This window comes from Mauremys mutica, chromosome 16 (assembly GCF_020497125.1).
Source record: "Mauremys mutica isolate MM-2020 ecotype Southern chromosome 16, ASM2049712v1, whole genome shotgun sequence".
NCBI classification, from domain to species: domain Eukaryota; kingdom Metazoa; phylum Chordata; order Testudines; family Geoemydidae; genus Mauremys; species Mauremys mutica.
Genome location: NC_059087.1, coordinates 8,002,315 through 8,016,022, shown reverse-complemented (window position 1 = coordinate 8,016,022; position 13,708 = coordinate 8,002,315). Strand labels below are relative to the sequence as shown.

Genomic DNA, 13,708 nt, shown 5'->3' with positions numbered 1-13,708 from the left:
GTTCAACCTAAGACAAGTAGAACCATGTCTGTGATTGGGTGTTTTTAAACATTCTAGTATAAACCAGGTTTTTTTAAATACTTTGCACTTCTACAGCACCTTCTGGCCAAGGATCTCCATGCACTTTACAAATATTAATTAGTTAAATCTTCCAACACCCCTGTGATGTATATGATCCCCATTGGCAAAGCCGAGACAGAAAGGTTAAGTGACTTGCCCAAGATGACACTGGAAGTCTGCAGGCTTCATTTCTTACACAAATAAACATTTCCTCTGCAGTGGTTACAATCCAAAATACACAACGTTAAGCTTCTGCATGAGAACCTGAAAACATAAGGGGTTAGAAATGGCAGCCCTGAGCTTGCAGTGTTACAACCAAAATGCAACAGTATCACTAGTGGAAGCTGCAGGGTTTTGTCCCATTGCTGCAGTGCTTAATAGGGTAATACCCTGAGAGAAACAGACCACATTCACTTTTGTTCTCCAAGAGCTGCACTTTCAAACAGAGCAGAAACCACAAAGCACTAGAAGGTGTTACTACCCTTGGCTCCTGCAGTGTCGTCAGTTTCGTTTCTTGGTTCAGTATGAAGGTGGCGTGTAATCACTTCCCCACGTTAAAATACCAGGTACATCTGGCAAAATGTGCTTCCAGTGCTGACGAATGCCCTGCAGCCTCCATGAGTCAGCCAAGAGCTCGTTCTGAGGGCACAGCTGCATTGTTCACACGGGCAGCCTACAGCAGAGTGTAATTAGTGCCCTTGCTGAAATCCGCTCTGGTTTAGGCACATTGGGTTTAGGTTTAACGGTGGAACTCTCCTATCTACACTCACAAACCAACTGGAACCAATTGTTGTAATCGGCGAGAGGACTGTAGTCATTAAACTGTGACTGTTCTGTTTTGGTTCTGACTGCCTCTTCCCTTCCTTTCTGCAGATCTCTTTGGTGAGCCAAGAGCCAGTGTTGTTTGCTCGATCTATTGCAGAAAATATTTCGTATGGGTTAACTTCAGTCTCGTTTGAGTCGGTTGTCCAAGCTGCTCAGAAGGCCAATGCACATGCATTTATCACAGAGTTGCAAGATGGCTACAATACAGGTAGTATGGATCATTTCGTTTGCTCCGGTTGCAGCAGAAGCATAGCACTTAAATATCCAAAACACATCTTGGAGATTGGTGGTAACATACGGAGCCTGTCCTCTCAGGTTAAGGGATTAAATTCAGCTCATGTTAGCAGTGACCAAAACTCACTGGCAGTTGATGGTTGTTGGACAAGATGGTCTCTGACTGCCAAGTATTGGGACTGGCCGACAGGATGGATGACTCAATAATTGCCCTGTTCTGTTCATTCCCACTGAAGCATCTGGCATCGCCCAGTGTAGGAGGCTACTGGGCTAGGTGGACCATTGGTTTGACCCAGTGTGGCCATTCTTACGTTTCTTCTGTTCCATGGCTTACTGTGTGTGAACTTAGTTTGGTCTCAGGCCTGGTTTCCTATTGAGTAAGTGTCCACATCACGGAAACCCTCACCCCAGTTAACACTAATTGCCCCCCCCCACACACACCTTATTGACAGACTCCTTGGAGAGGCCAAGGACTGAATGAGCTACGGAGACTGAACTATCTTCTCCCCACAGAGGTGGTCTCTCCAAGTCAGGGCTGTGGCACCTGGTCAGGCTTTATGTGGAACTCTGTGCTATTGGTGCCCCTGGTATATCTGATACGTGGCTAATGGGAGGTTTTGTCAGCTTTCCGCGGGAACAGGATTGGGCTCTGGATCCCTAACTCGTAGTTCATCCAGCGCCAGGTCCTGGACGGAACACACCCTCTATGTCTCTTAGTTTTCCAGTGCGCTTATTCTCTTAGCAACCCAATAGCAATAAAACTGAGCAGCGAGGCATTAACCAACCTGCTCCTGCTTACCAAGAAAATAAAATGACAATAAGTCTGCAAGAACAAGAGCTGATGTGGTGGTGACAGAAGCACTTTGCATTGGGACAAATGAGGGAAATGGCTTATACGATGCAACCGGAATGTTTCAGTTTCCCCTCCCGTCTCTCTTCACTTAAAGATCTGCAGAATGAGTCCCTAGGGGAGAGCGCGCACGTAACTGACAGTATATGTAAATGTGCAGAAGTAGCAATAACTGGCGCTACCTTTCAGTGCTGAGGTTTCCTTTGAAGAATTGGTCAGTGAAGATTTTGTATAGTTGATCTTCCAGTCTCGTGTAGCATTTCTCATCCTAAGAGCAAGGGCTCTTGGAATCACTGTAGCATGTATCAATCCCCTAAAATGCCGGGTTGACTGTGGTGATCCACTGCTGGAGAGAGCGGTTATAGCATTCCTTTAAGGGTATGGCTACTGTAGGGGCACAGGGTTATTTTGGTAACTTAGGGCCTGAAAGACTCCCATTGAGTTCAGTGGGCTTTGGATCAGGTCCTTATTGAGGAGTATTGACCGTAAAAATCCCAGCCCAGCATTTCAGAGGAGGGCACAGTTAGAATAGCTGCTGGGAGACTAGAACACGCCTCTCTTCTTGTACCAAAATACTTTTGGTTCCTGTAGCGAACCTCCCCACTGCCTTACCTCACAGGGGTGTACTGAAAGAAATCTGAACCCAGCGATACAGCTTGATTTTTTGGTCTCATTTCCCCCCCCCCCCTTTCATCCAACAGAAGCTGGTGAAAAAGGAGCCCAGCTGTCTGGTGGCCAGAAGCAGAGAGTGGCTATTGCAAGGGCTTTGATCCGAGCCCCCCCAATCCTAATCCTAGATGAAGCCACCAGTGCCCTGGATGCAGAGAGTGAACACACGGTTAGTCGGGCTAATTCAGTTTGTTCCAGGAAATAAATAGGAGTTAAGTCTGGACTTGGGGTACAGATGGGCAGAGACCTGAGCTGCAATTTCTAGGTGGTGGGCCTCCATAGTCTGGACATAATGTGTTGCCTTCTAAACATCTGGCAATTGTTGTATGAGCAGGTGAGAATTAGAAACTAATTTCCGCTTTATCTTCTGTCAAACAAGATTGTAACCATTACGGAGGGAATGATCCGGCATCTATAACATACCAAGACTAATTCAGGTTAGATACAAATCCCTTTTTCCAGGGAAGAAGTTAAACAGTGCACAGCAACATTACACAACAGCTTAGGACAGGGAGTGGAGAAAACTGTATCCTGGTGAAACTGCACTAAGGCAGAATGTAATTGCCTGAGCTAGAATGGAGCCAGGACACCAGAATGAGCCTCTCTGCTCTTGCCAACAGTACCCAGGGAGCCTTCAGGGATAGTGAGCAGTCAGAGCCCTTGTCTAGTCTGGTATGACACCTTGGTACCACAGCGCCCCCTAACACCATGTTGGGATATTGCTTTGGTACCATCTTGAAGGAAAGTTGGTGAATCGCCAGCACCACTTTCTGCAGCACCTCCATTTTCCATAGAGAGCTCCCATCTGAGTACAGTCAGGCCTCGCTTAACGTTGTTCCTGAAAAATGCTACTTTAAGTGAAACGATGTTAAGCGAGTCCAGTTTCCCCATAGAATTAATGTAAATAGGGGGAGTTAGGTTCCAGGGGAAAAAATTTTCGCCAGACAAAAGACTATATATACCCACATATATAAGTTTTAAACAAACAATTTAATACTGTACCCAGCGATGATGATTGTGAAGCTTGGTTGAGGTGGTGGAGTCAGAGTGTGGGATATTTCCCAGGGAATGCCTTGCTGCTAAATGATTAACTAGCGCTCGGCTGAGCCCTCAAGGGTTAACACGTTGTTAATGTAGCCTCACGCTCTACAAGGCAGCACGAATGGAGGGAGGAGACACAATAGAGGCTTGGCAGTGGCTGCAAACATTCCCTGGGGAAACTGAACATGATGATGAACCCACGCTATCCCACTGGAGCGCACCACTCCCTCCACTTTCCAAAGTGCTGGGCGGTGCATGTGTGTGTGGGACAGACATGCATTGCCCCTTTAAGTACGCTGACCCCACTCTAAGTACACTGCCTTTTAAGTAGATCAGCAAATTGAGACAGCAGCTGCTGCCAGCAAGCTCCCTGCATCCTGAGTCCTGTCATGTACCCCCCTGCTCTGTGGAGATGGAGTGCAAGGGGGAGGGGGACACCCTGACATCAGCACCCCTCTTCCCCCCCCACACCCTGCACAGCAAGCAGGAGGCTCCCGGGAGCAGCTCCAAGGCAGAGGGCAGGAGCAGCACATGACAGTTGTGGGAGGGACACCTGAACTGCCTGGCAATTGATAGCCTTCTGAGAGGCAGCCGCACAGGGAACTTAGGGGACTGGGGAGCTGACGGGGGCTGCCAGCCCACTCTGGTTCCAAGCCCCCACCAGCTAGCTCCAACTGGCTGCTCTTTCTGCAGGCAGTGGACAAAGCAGGCAGCTACCAAACAATGTTATAAGGGAGCATCGTGCTACTTTAAATGTGCATGTTCTCTAATAGATCAGCGACGAAACAACCTTAACCAGGACGACGTTAAGTGAGGCGTTACTGTAGTGATTTTCCCCAGTGCTTTGCTTTCAGGGATCTGATGAAATCACAGCCCAGGGAGGTAATATGACTGCAGATCTACTGACTAATTCAGCAAAAATGTGGGGACTTGAGATCCATGGTTGACTCCAGCTGGTTTGAATACCTCATGTCAGAATGACTCAGTTGGTAGCACTCATCTGAGTCAGACTGTGGAGCTGAAGTCCCACAGCAGGACCTAAGGGCATATCTCATGCTGATGCTACAGTGCAGTACAGTGAGCCTGGAACACTGTTAGGAGCGGTCAGGTGCATTGTATTCTGAACTTGTACACTATCATCTCAGTACACGATGCAACTTAATATGAGCCACCATAGCAAGAGGTGTAGTCTACAGTGCCTGTCCCAAAACAGCATGATCCCTGCGGTTAAGAGAAACTGACTCTTAAATGTTGAAGCTGGCAGTGGAAGGGTGTTTACTATAATATAACTTACATTTATCCCACGGCATTATGAAATGCAGCCACTTCTAGGACAGAGTGCAGCACCTGCCACACTCCACAGCAGCGGGATGGAGGGGAAGTTTTGACTATGGTTACTGGGGAAAATCTTAATTCTTAAAAAATGTGTAGGGGTTCATTAACGTCAACACACAAACAGATGGGACTTTGGAGTTTGGAAGGGCCTGCCGGAAAGTCCAACTGAAATATACGAAAGGTTGAAACTGGCTCTAGTCAAACGGAAATACAGGTTTGTATTTGTGTAACATGAATGCATTTCAGGATTAGTACTGATGACAGCCAGATGCTTTATTAATGATGACAGCTGTGAGACTACAGCCATCTTTGTTTCCGAGCAGGTAGAAGGTGTGTCCCTTTGACACATAGCTAGTCACCAACTGGCTGCCTTACTGTGTTAAGAAAAATATCATTTTTTTGTGATACTGCCTTTATTGATGCTCAGCCAGCCAATAGCCCCTTCTTTCCAAACCACTGCACTTAGTAGGTGCAAGCTTCTTTCAGCCCCTGCCACTATAGAGAGGCTTCTAAATTCAGGGCCCAGTCCTAATGAGAGTTCACCTTGCAGGATCAGGGCTGTAATCTCTAGACCCACCAGACCAGTTGGTGACTGCAGCAGCAGCTGCTGCATTGCACGGATGGGATTTGTGAGTTGAATTTTGAGCGGTTTGAAGGAGTGCTTAGGAATAAGTAGTACATCCAGAGCAGTGATATTCATGCTTATTTCCCATTAATACTAATGGGACATCCTGTTAATAGAGCCATGTGTATCCAGAGAATAAACCTGTTATTGCAGATTTCTTAGTGAGTCATAAAAGACACCCATGGGGGGGGAGGGCAGGGGAGAGTAACAGTGACATTTGTGTGTTAATCTCTTCCCTTCCCAATCCCCATCCCCCAAACAGATTCAGCAAGCAATTTATGGTGACTTGCAGAACCACACTGTGCTTGTTATAGCCCACAGGCTGAGCACTGTTGAGAAGGCACACAACATCATTGTTTTAGACAAGGGCCGAGTGGTGCAGCAGGGAGTGCACAAGGAGCTCATGGAAGAAGGCGGCCTTTATTCCAAGTTGGTGCAGAGACAGATCCTCGGGCTCGAAACTGGCACAGGGGCCGGCTATCATCTGGAGACTAGCTTAGCTGCTGCCAGTGGAGATTCGATGAAGCCGCCGGGAGGACTGGATGAAGAGTTCAGGGTGTGACATGCTCTCTCTGGATTGAGACAGGATGGTTACAATCCTGTAGCTCACAAGTGAGAGAGCACCAGGGAGTCCATGCAAGATCCTTGCTGGGATGCTGAAACAGGAGTCCACTGTAGTCCAGACTCGGACACATTACTGTAGAACAAGGCCTGTTTACTAGTCACGCATACTAAGCTTCCAGTAGGCAGACTGGTAAAACAGGGATACAATGGGCCCAGTTTATTAAGGGGAGTTGGATCTTTAGCAATTCCCAGTATTTCTACTGGGTTTCTTTTCTTAGAATCATCAATTCCCAAGGCAGTTGATGGGGTCTGTTCTCCCACTGATATGCCTGTTTAACTGCTGTTAATTGTAACGGGTGTTATACACATGCATGGAGGGGAAGAATGAAACCCCTTAAGGAACTTCAGAAGGTAGTTTTGTGAATTGGTAGGAAGACATTGAACATAAAGTAAGATCTTGATCCTGCAGTCAGTCTGGTGCCAATCCCACACTCAGTGAAGTCAATGGAAAGACTCCCGTTGGTTTCAATGGAAGCTGGATCAGCCCCGAAGTGCAGAACTCTGAGACCTGGTCTACACTAGGGGACAGGGTTGATGTAAGATACGCAACTTCAGCTACAGGAATAGCGTAGCTGAAGTCGAAGTATCTTATTTCGACTTATCTCCTGTCCTCATGGAGCGGGATCGACAGCAGCGGCTCCCCCTGTCGACTCCGCTACCGCCGCTCGCCCTGGTGGAGTTCTGGAGTCGAAGGGAGTGTGTTCGGGGATCAATATATCATGTCTAGATGAGACACGATATATCGATCCCCGATAAACCGATCGCTACCTGCCAATCTGGCGGGTAGTGTAGACATACCCTGAGTCAGATCTATGAGAGTTCTGCCCAGAGTGTCTGCAGGTTCAGGTTCTGGTGCAAAACATTACCATGCAGAGCTTTTATTAGCTCCATTGCAGTGAGCCAGGGGCCAACCGGCAGATCCTGCCTTCTGAATCGCTGATGGAGTTTGAGTGTTTTGTTTTTAAAGGAGGTTAAGTTTTACCACAGCTTGGTTAATTTTTTTTAAATGGCTCTATCTCTATGGGCACCAGCATGGTGTCTGTCTGGCTCCATCATCCATTGAAAGCCAGTCAGAATTATTTCAAAATTTGTTTGTTTTTAAATTCACAATTTCAGAGCTGGGTTGAGAAATATTACCTAAAACCAGGCATAAAATATAAATGATGGCACTTTATAAACCCTACCCGGGACCCATTCAGCTGTGGGCTGTGCTAGCAGCTTCAGTGCATGAGAGATCCATACAGCCGCGTTCCTTGAAATCTAACTGCAACTGCCGGAATTCCACATTTAGGTCTTTGATTATTTTATTTATTTATGTATTTATTTATGAGTAGGAGGGTGGAAAGAAAGATACCATTTCTAACTGCATACAACACTGGTGGATCTGGCCCAATCTTCCTACCACACCATAAAGATTGGCAGGAATGTTTATGCAGCCAGCAAGGTGCTACTTTAAAAATAGCATTAATTGTATCTTATACAGGGAAGATTGATTCAGGTTGCGCAATTATTTAATGACCTCAAGCACTTTAGCGCTCGTGTTAATTACTTTCCGGGGTTTGGATGCTGCTCTGTAATACTTTGTGGCAGCTTTCTTGTTTGCAATGTTGTTATTTTTTATTTTGAAAGTGATGTTTTACAAACTGTTTTAGTGTCCTCAAAGGGGATACTTTAAAAATAAAATACTACCTCTGCCGTTCAACTTCATAACCAGCGTCTCAAGGCTTGATTCATGTACAAATAAGTTGCAGGTTATTTTTAATGAGACAACTTGTGAATACAACCACATACCTTTCTGGCCCTGTCACTGGGAATGATGAGATGCAATACCTACAAGGATCAGGTTATGCTGAACATCAGCTAATCATACTGAATCCTAACAGTAGGTGTAACCAGCTTCACGACTTGTTTTTATTCTGTCTCTCATTTGGTTAGTACATCTGCCCTTCTGTGTGATATTATCTCATCATTTCACAAAGCAACGTGCCCCATGACCAGCTCTATCTTTAGTATCCAGCCTTTGTAATGTGATCAAAGTCTGGGCCTTAGAATTCAAAGGTAACCCGAGGGTGATGCCATTCCTAGTACGATCTCTTGTTTTCTCTTCCTGTGCTTGTGAAATTCTGTCTCATTCTGGAGAGTCATTTGTACCATTCTACAGACATTTCCACAGCTAGGCACATACCTGATTGCAGACAATTATTCTGTAGGTGTGACAGGTGTATGGACCCCATGTAGAAGCTGAAAGGGGTAGAGTTAACGCTGCATTTACATCAATGTAACTAGGAACAAAATGTGGCCAATAGTCCTTAAAAGTGGAGTAAATTTCTACTCCTTTGCAAAGTCTGAGAAATATGATTAATGGACCTAGAGAACATTGCCTTTGCCTATGAAGTGCTATTTAGAACAATCCTAGGTAAAGAAAATAAAGTACCAGCTAAGAAATGGGATGCTGGAAAACAGAGCTAGAGGTGCACGGGTGAGCTGGAGAGTCCTATAAAAAATTAAATGGGGTATGTAAACTGTAATACATTTCATAGCAATGCCAGCACTCTCAAAGACTGCACTGAACCTGAGCCTGCATAGCGTTATGTTAAAATTCACTCAAATAGGAATCTTGGTTCCCAGCCTTATTATAATAATCTCATTGTTATTAATACTCCAGATGCTTAGATCCTAAGAACACACTGGAAACTGCAAACTGGCCATATCAATGGCAACAGTCTGACCTGACATCAGATTTTGACTTTTCTAGGTGTTCATTGCCACAGATGCTGAATTCCCCACTATACAGTAGAACAACTCAAGGCAAGTTTTCTGGATAGGGTTAAATGTTAGGGTTTGTGAATACCCTTAGTTATCCTGTCAAACCACAAGTAGGGCTGGATCTTTCTTTATGCTGTGATTCCTAAGATTTCCTTATAGCTTTGGTGCCTTGGTGTGATCCCAGAATAAAAGTCAGGATATTAATCGCAGCTCTAAGACTGACTCTGTTTCTTTGACTTGGGCAAGTACTTAAATAATTAATATTTACAGATCACTGCAAGTGTATAATACATTCTGCCTTCCACGAACATACGAACTCACAACTTCCAGTGTTACCCCATCTATAAAATGGGGATACTACTGCCTCACACGGATGGTTGTATCAGTTAACATTTTAAAGCGCTTTGAAGATGTCTGCAAAGTATTTTATTCTTATTCTGCCTGTACCATTGCTATAGTGAGGGTTGAACTAGCTGTTCTATCCAAAACCCTCTCATTCATTCATCACTCTGTCTGTTCAGACCCTGTTGAGTTATGCAATCCTGGAGAAAAAGTTCTCGCCTTTTAAGATAAAGGGTATTTATTTTCCACACACATAACTCAACTGACTTTGTTTTAAAACTTAGCCTCTTGACCTTGATACTGAAGGCACATGCTGCAGAGCTGGAAGAAATTAGGTTTGGAAAGAAACTCCGAATGATTGCAATTGCTATGCTGAGCATGTGTAGCACTTTCCTTCCTACAGCTACCTCATGTCATTCCAAAAGCCGTGTGCATATTGGCATAAACACAGCTGTGTTTGGTGTAAATGCTGAAGGACCCGCACCAGAAATCTATTCAAGGTGAGCCACTGGTCATAGCCGTGCATCAGCGACACATGGTTACATCTGTCCCTTCATGCTGACAATGAATGCGGATGTCCTGTTGACATCACCATGGAAACACAGTGTGGTGAATCAACCCAGCTGTGTTTATTTCAGTACGTGTATATTCTAATACATCTGACTATGCCAAAATAGGAACATGTATTTATTTCCGTGGTTAGGCATTGGAGTGTTTGGTTACACAGGTATGGGAAAACATTACAGATCCACAAAGCACCTCTGTTTCAATATTTGAGTTGCTAGATATCTTTGTTTTTCAGATCTGAGCAACTTAGCTTTAGTCTTGTGCACTGACTTCATTGGGAATTTATGATGACCAGTGTGTCCAGGACTAGGTTCTTGCTGTATTGCCTCTGTAGCATCCCCTGCCCTTTCTAGCCTGAGAAGCAAGGTACTGACAATCAGTTCTTGCTCTCTCAACTAGTACTGGGACCACTGTCTCTACCCCAATGTGCTGGATGGTCACATCGTTTTGATAGATGAGAGAATCAGTCTTTGACTAGAATGTGGTGTCTGAAGAAAAGCACATGGGGGCTCCTCTTCCTAAATATAAAAAGGGAAATTAAGAAGTCACAGGGTAGTTTGAACAATGTACATGGTGTTTACCAACCAGCCTTACAAGGGTTAATAGACTCCAAAGATTAGATTTGCAATGCAGTTTCTATGTAACTAACCAGTTTTTCCAGGCAAAACAAGCTGTCAAGAAGGTGACTTGCAAAACATGATACACCTAATAACTATGCGCTAGTACCAGAAATAACCTTGAAATGATACAAGGTGAGAAAGGGAGATCCAGGATCATGTTTAAAAATATATCAATATAAATATTAATAATATAGGCTGGATGCTGATTCTAATACTAATGTTGGATTCTTTATTAAATGCTATGCAACATGATTTGAATTTTGATCTTGAGACTTGATTCATTCCTTTCTACTGAAAATAAATTCCTCTTGCCAGACGAAAGCACTTTGATAGATATCCAGGGCACTTTTTCAATTGCTATGGGAGAAATCCATTTCACTACACCTGCGGGTTTTGATTGTATAACTGAGTGCTGTAAGGAAAAGAGCCTGTGTTCCATAATTTGCATGTCAACAACTTTAATGTTCATAAAATGCTGTCAGGATAAAAGTAGCACCAGTAAAGATAAACAGGAACCACTCCTAAGTGTCTGATGTCATGTCACACCACGCATGGTTCGTGATAAGTGTGGCGTACCTCCCAGTGTCCCAGCAGAGGCCACAGATTCTGGAGTTATTGACACCCAGCCCTGTGCTCCGTCCAAGAGACCATTCTGCCTCAATACCTTTAATGTGACTGGATGGAATTGCACGTAACTGTCAAGACTGTAATACATGCTTATACAAAAGCAGCTGAACTCTGCTGTCTCATCTCACCTCTTTTAACATCAGTTGCCTCTCCCAGCTGGCTAGGAAGCTAAATTACACACAAACTGTGTCCAAGAAGGTAGGGCTATAGGTGACTAAAATGCCACCCAGCAAGCTGCAATAAACAGAAACTCCACCCCAAGAGCTATAGCTCTTAAACAAGTCTGACTAAGGAGGTAGAAAGGTTATTGTCAATATGGGGTGTACTCAGGGGTTGAAAGTAAGCCGGTACAGGCCAGTATGGTGTACTGGTAAAAAGTGGCCGCCGGTACCAGCCCATACTCAGTTGACGTTGAAGTGCTGCTGCTGCCGCCGCCAGTAGAGACCTGTCAGGGCCGCCAATGGGGGGCACAAAAGGGGCAGTGATGTTAAAGTGTGCCCCTCCCGGGCTGCCTACAGGGCGGGGCTGGAGGGTCAAAAGGAGCAGCTGCCCCGGGGCCGCAATTTAAAAGGGCCTAGGGATCCAGCCACAGCGGCCAGAGCCCCATGGCCTTTAATTTGCCGCTGGAGCCCCAGCAGCGCGGGCCAGGTAGCATGGATGGGCTGGCTAGGGGATGCTGACCCCCCCAACCCCGCCCCTTCCAGAGCCGGCCCCATACTGGTAAGTGGTGAATGTTACTTTCACCCCTGGTTGTACTTAAGCACTAATGAGTTCATTCAAGTCCCTCTGTAAATTTTGCCATGACTTCACTATTATGTATCAGCCGGTTATTAACTCTAACGTAATAAACGCTACTAATGTGAAGTGTGACTAAATAGAAGAACTGATTTACTGATGGCTGGATTAGCAGACTCACAGCTACCTCCATTTTCACATACCTCCCACTTGGTGCAGCAGTCTGGGGGAGGGGAAGTGGGCTGATCCTGACTGGGGTCTCTCTGTGCCACTGTAAACCAAATAACTAACTAGTGAGTCTTACTAAAAAGGTAGGTAGTAATATGAATAATAAATGATTGATAGTGCTTTACCCAATGAATTCAAAGCATTTTACAAGTATTTGTTATTCCTTACAATCCCCCTGTGAGGTAGGAAGAAATCCCCAATTTTATAAATGAGAAACTAGGCAAAGGCTGAGAAACTTCCCCAAGATCATACAGTGAGTCAGTGGCAAAACTGGGTTTACACATCAGAGTTCCATAGTCTTAAACCACACCATTGCCCAATACTTCTTATAAAGTGACCCTGATAAAGTTATACCCACTTTATACCTTTATAAAGGAGGGTCTCTTTTAAGCCCTCATCTAATTCATTTTTCCTAAAACGTCTTTTTTAAAATGTTATTTTTCCCGCTATGATGGGTGTGTGCGTAAATGTTATGTGATATTGTGTTGTCATAGCAACTATCAGCTGGTTTTGAATAACAAGGTCATACTGCAGCAGCTCATGCAGGCAGCTGTAAACACACAGGTGAAAATTGCTCATGAGTAGCATTTATTTACTCTTTAGGTAGCATCCCCCACTGCTGAGGATATACACACAACAGAGAGATTCTTCAAACAGCACAACGTACATGTTGTATGTTGGTTGTGTGGCTTGCCTATAAATAATAATGACAATGATTGTTCAGTATATTTGAGCCTGGGAGATTAAATTCATAACTTTGCTAGACACTAAAAATCATGGAGTGAATTGAGACACTACATTTATAGCTTATTACAACAATCTATAACCTGCTACCAACTCTGGCCAGCTGCTTTCTCCCCTTCCCTTCTTTTTTTTCCCAGTGACTGGAGGGAAGTTAATGGGCCACTTCACCTTGAATGGTCCTTTATGTTAACTACTTATGCCAAATGATCTGTTCCACCTTGTATTTAGCTGTGATATGATAAGTAAGTTTCTCAGACCTGAAGAAGAGCATTGTGTAAATTTGAAAGCTTGTCTCTCACCAACAGGTCGATGCAATAAAAGATACTACCACACCCGCCTTGTCTCTCTAATGATTGTTCAGGTCAAGAAGCCGAGTATGTTGTATTAGACTGATGACAGACCATAATTTCTTTATCTATACATTCAGGTGTCTGCTAGGATATCTTGGGCCAACTTCATCCTTGGTATAACTCCAATAAATTAAAATGTAACTTAATTACACTTCAATGGATATACAGAGATAAGCTTGACCTAATATGGTAACTGTATTTCTTCCATCACATCAAAGGTGGCAAAAACCAGGATAATGACCTTATGACCACTACTTGTCCCCTCCTCTTAGCTGCAAATAGTCTAACTATCTAAGCATTCCAAGAAGTCAGTACTTACATAATATGCACAATGGAAAATATATAGATCCAGTAAATTATTTTTAGGCATAATTTTATTTATCAAATACTATAGTAATTGGAGATTTCCTGGGTCAAATTATTACTAGACCAAATTAATTCCTGGTGTAACCCCATTAATATCAAT

At 44.3% G+C, this 13,708-nt stretch overlaps 1 protein-coding gene across 1 annotated transcript in view; it reads left to right on the top strand.

Moving 5' to 3' along the window:
* The window catches only part of ABCB9 (ATP binding cassette subfamily B member 9), a 32,818-nt gene extending 24,851 nt beyond the window's left edge, over positions 1-7,967 (top strand). The window contains exons 10-12 of the mRNA XM_044990274.1: positions 934-1,093; positions 2,671-2,807; positions 5,902-7,967. Of these exons, the coding sequence (XP_044846209.1) occupies positions 934-1,093; positions 2,671-2,807; positions 5,902-6,201 (597 nt within the window). The 3' untranslated portion in view covers positions 6,202-7,967. The remainder of the gene's footprint in view (positions 1-933; positions 1,094-2,670; positions 2,808-5,901) is intronic.
* Positions 7,968-13,708: the final 5,741 nt, after the last annotated feature.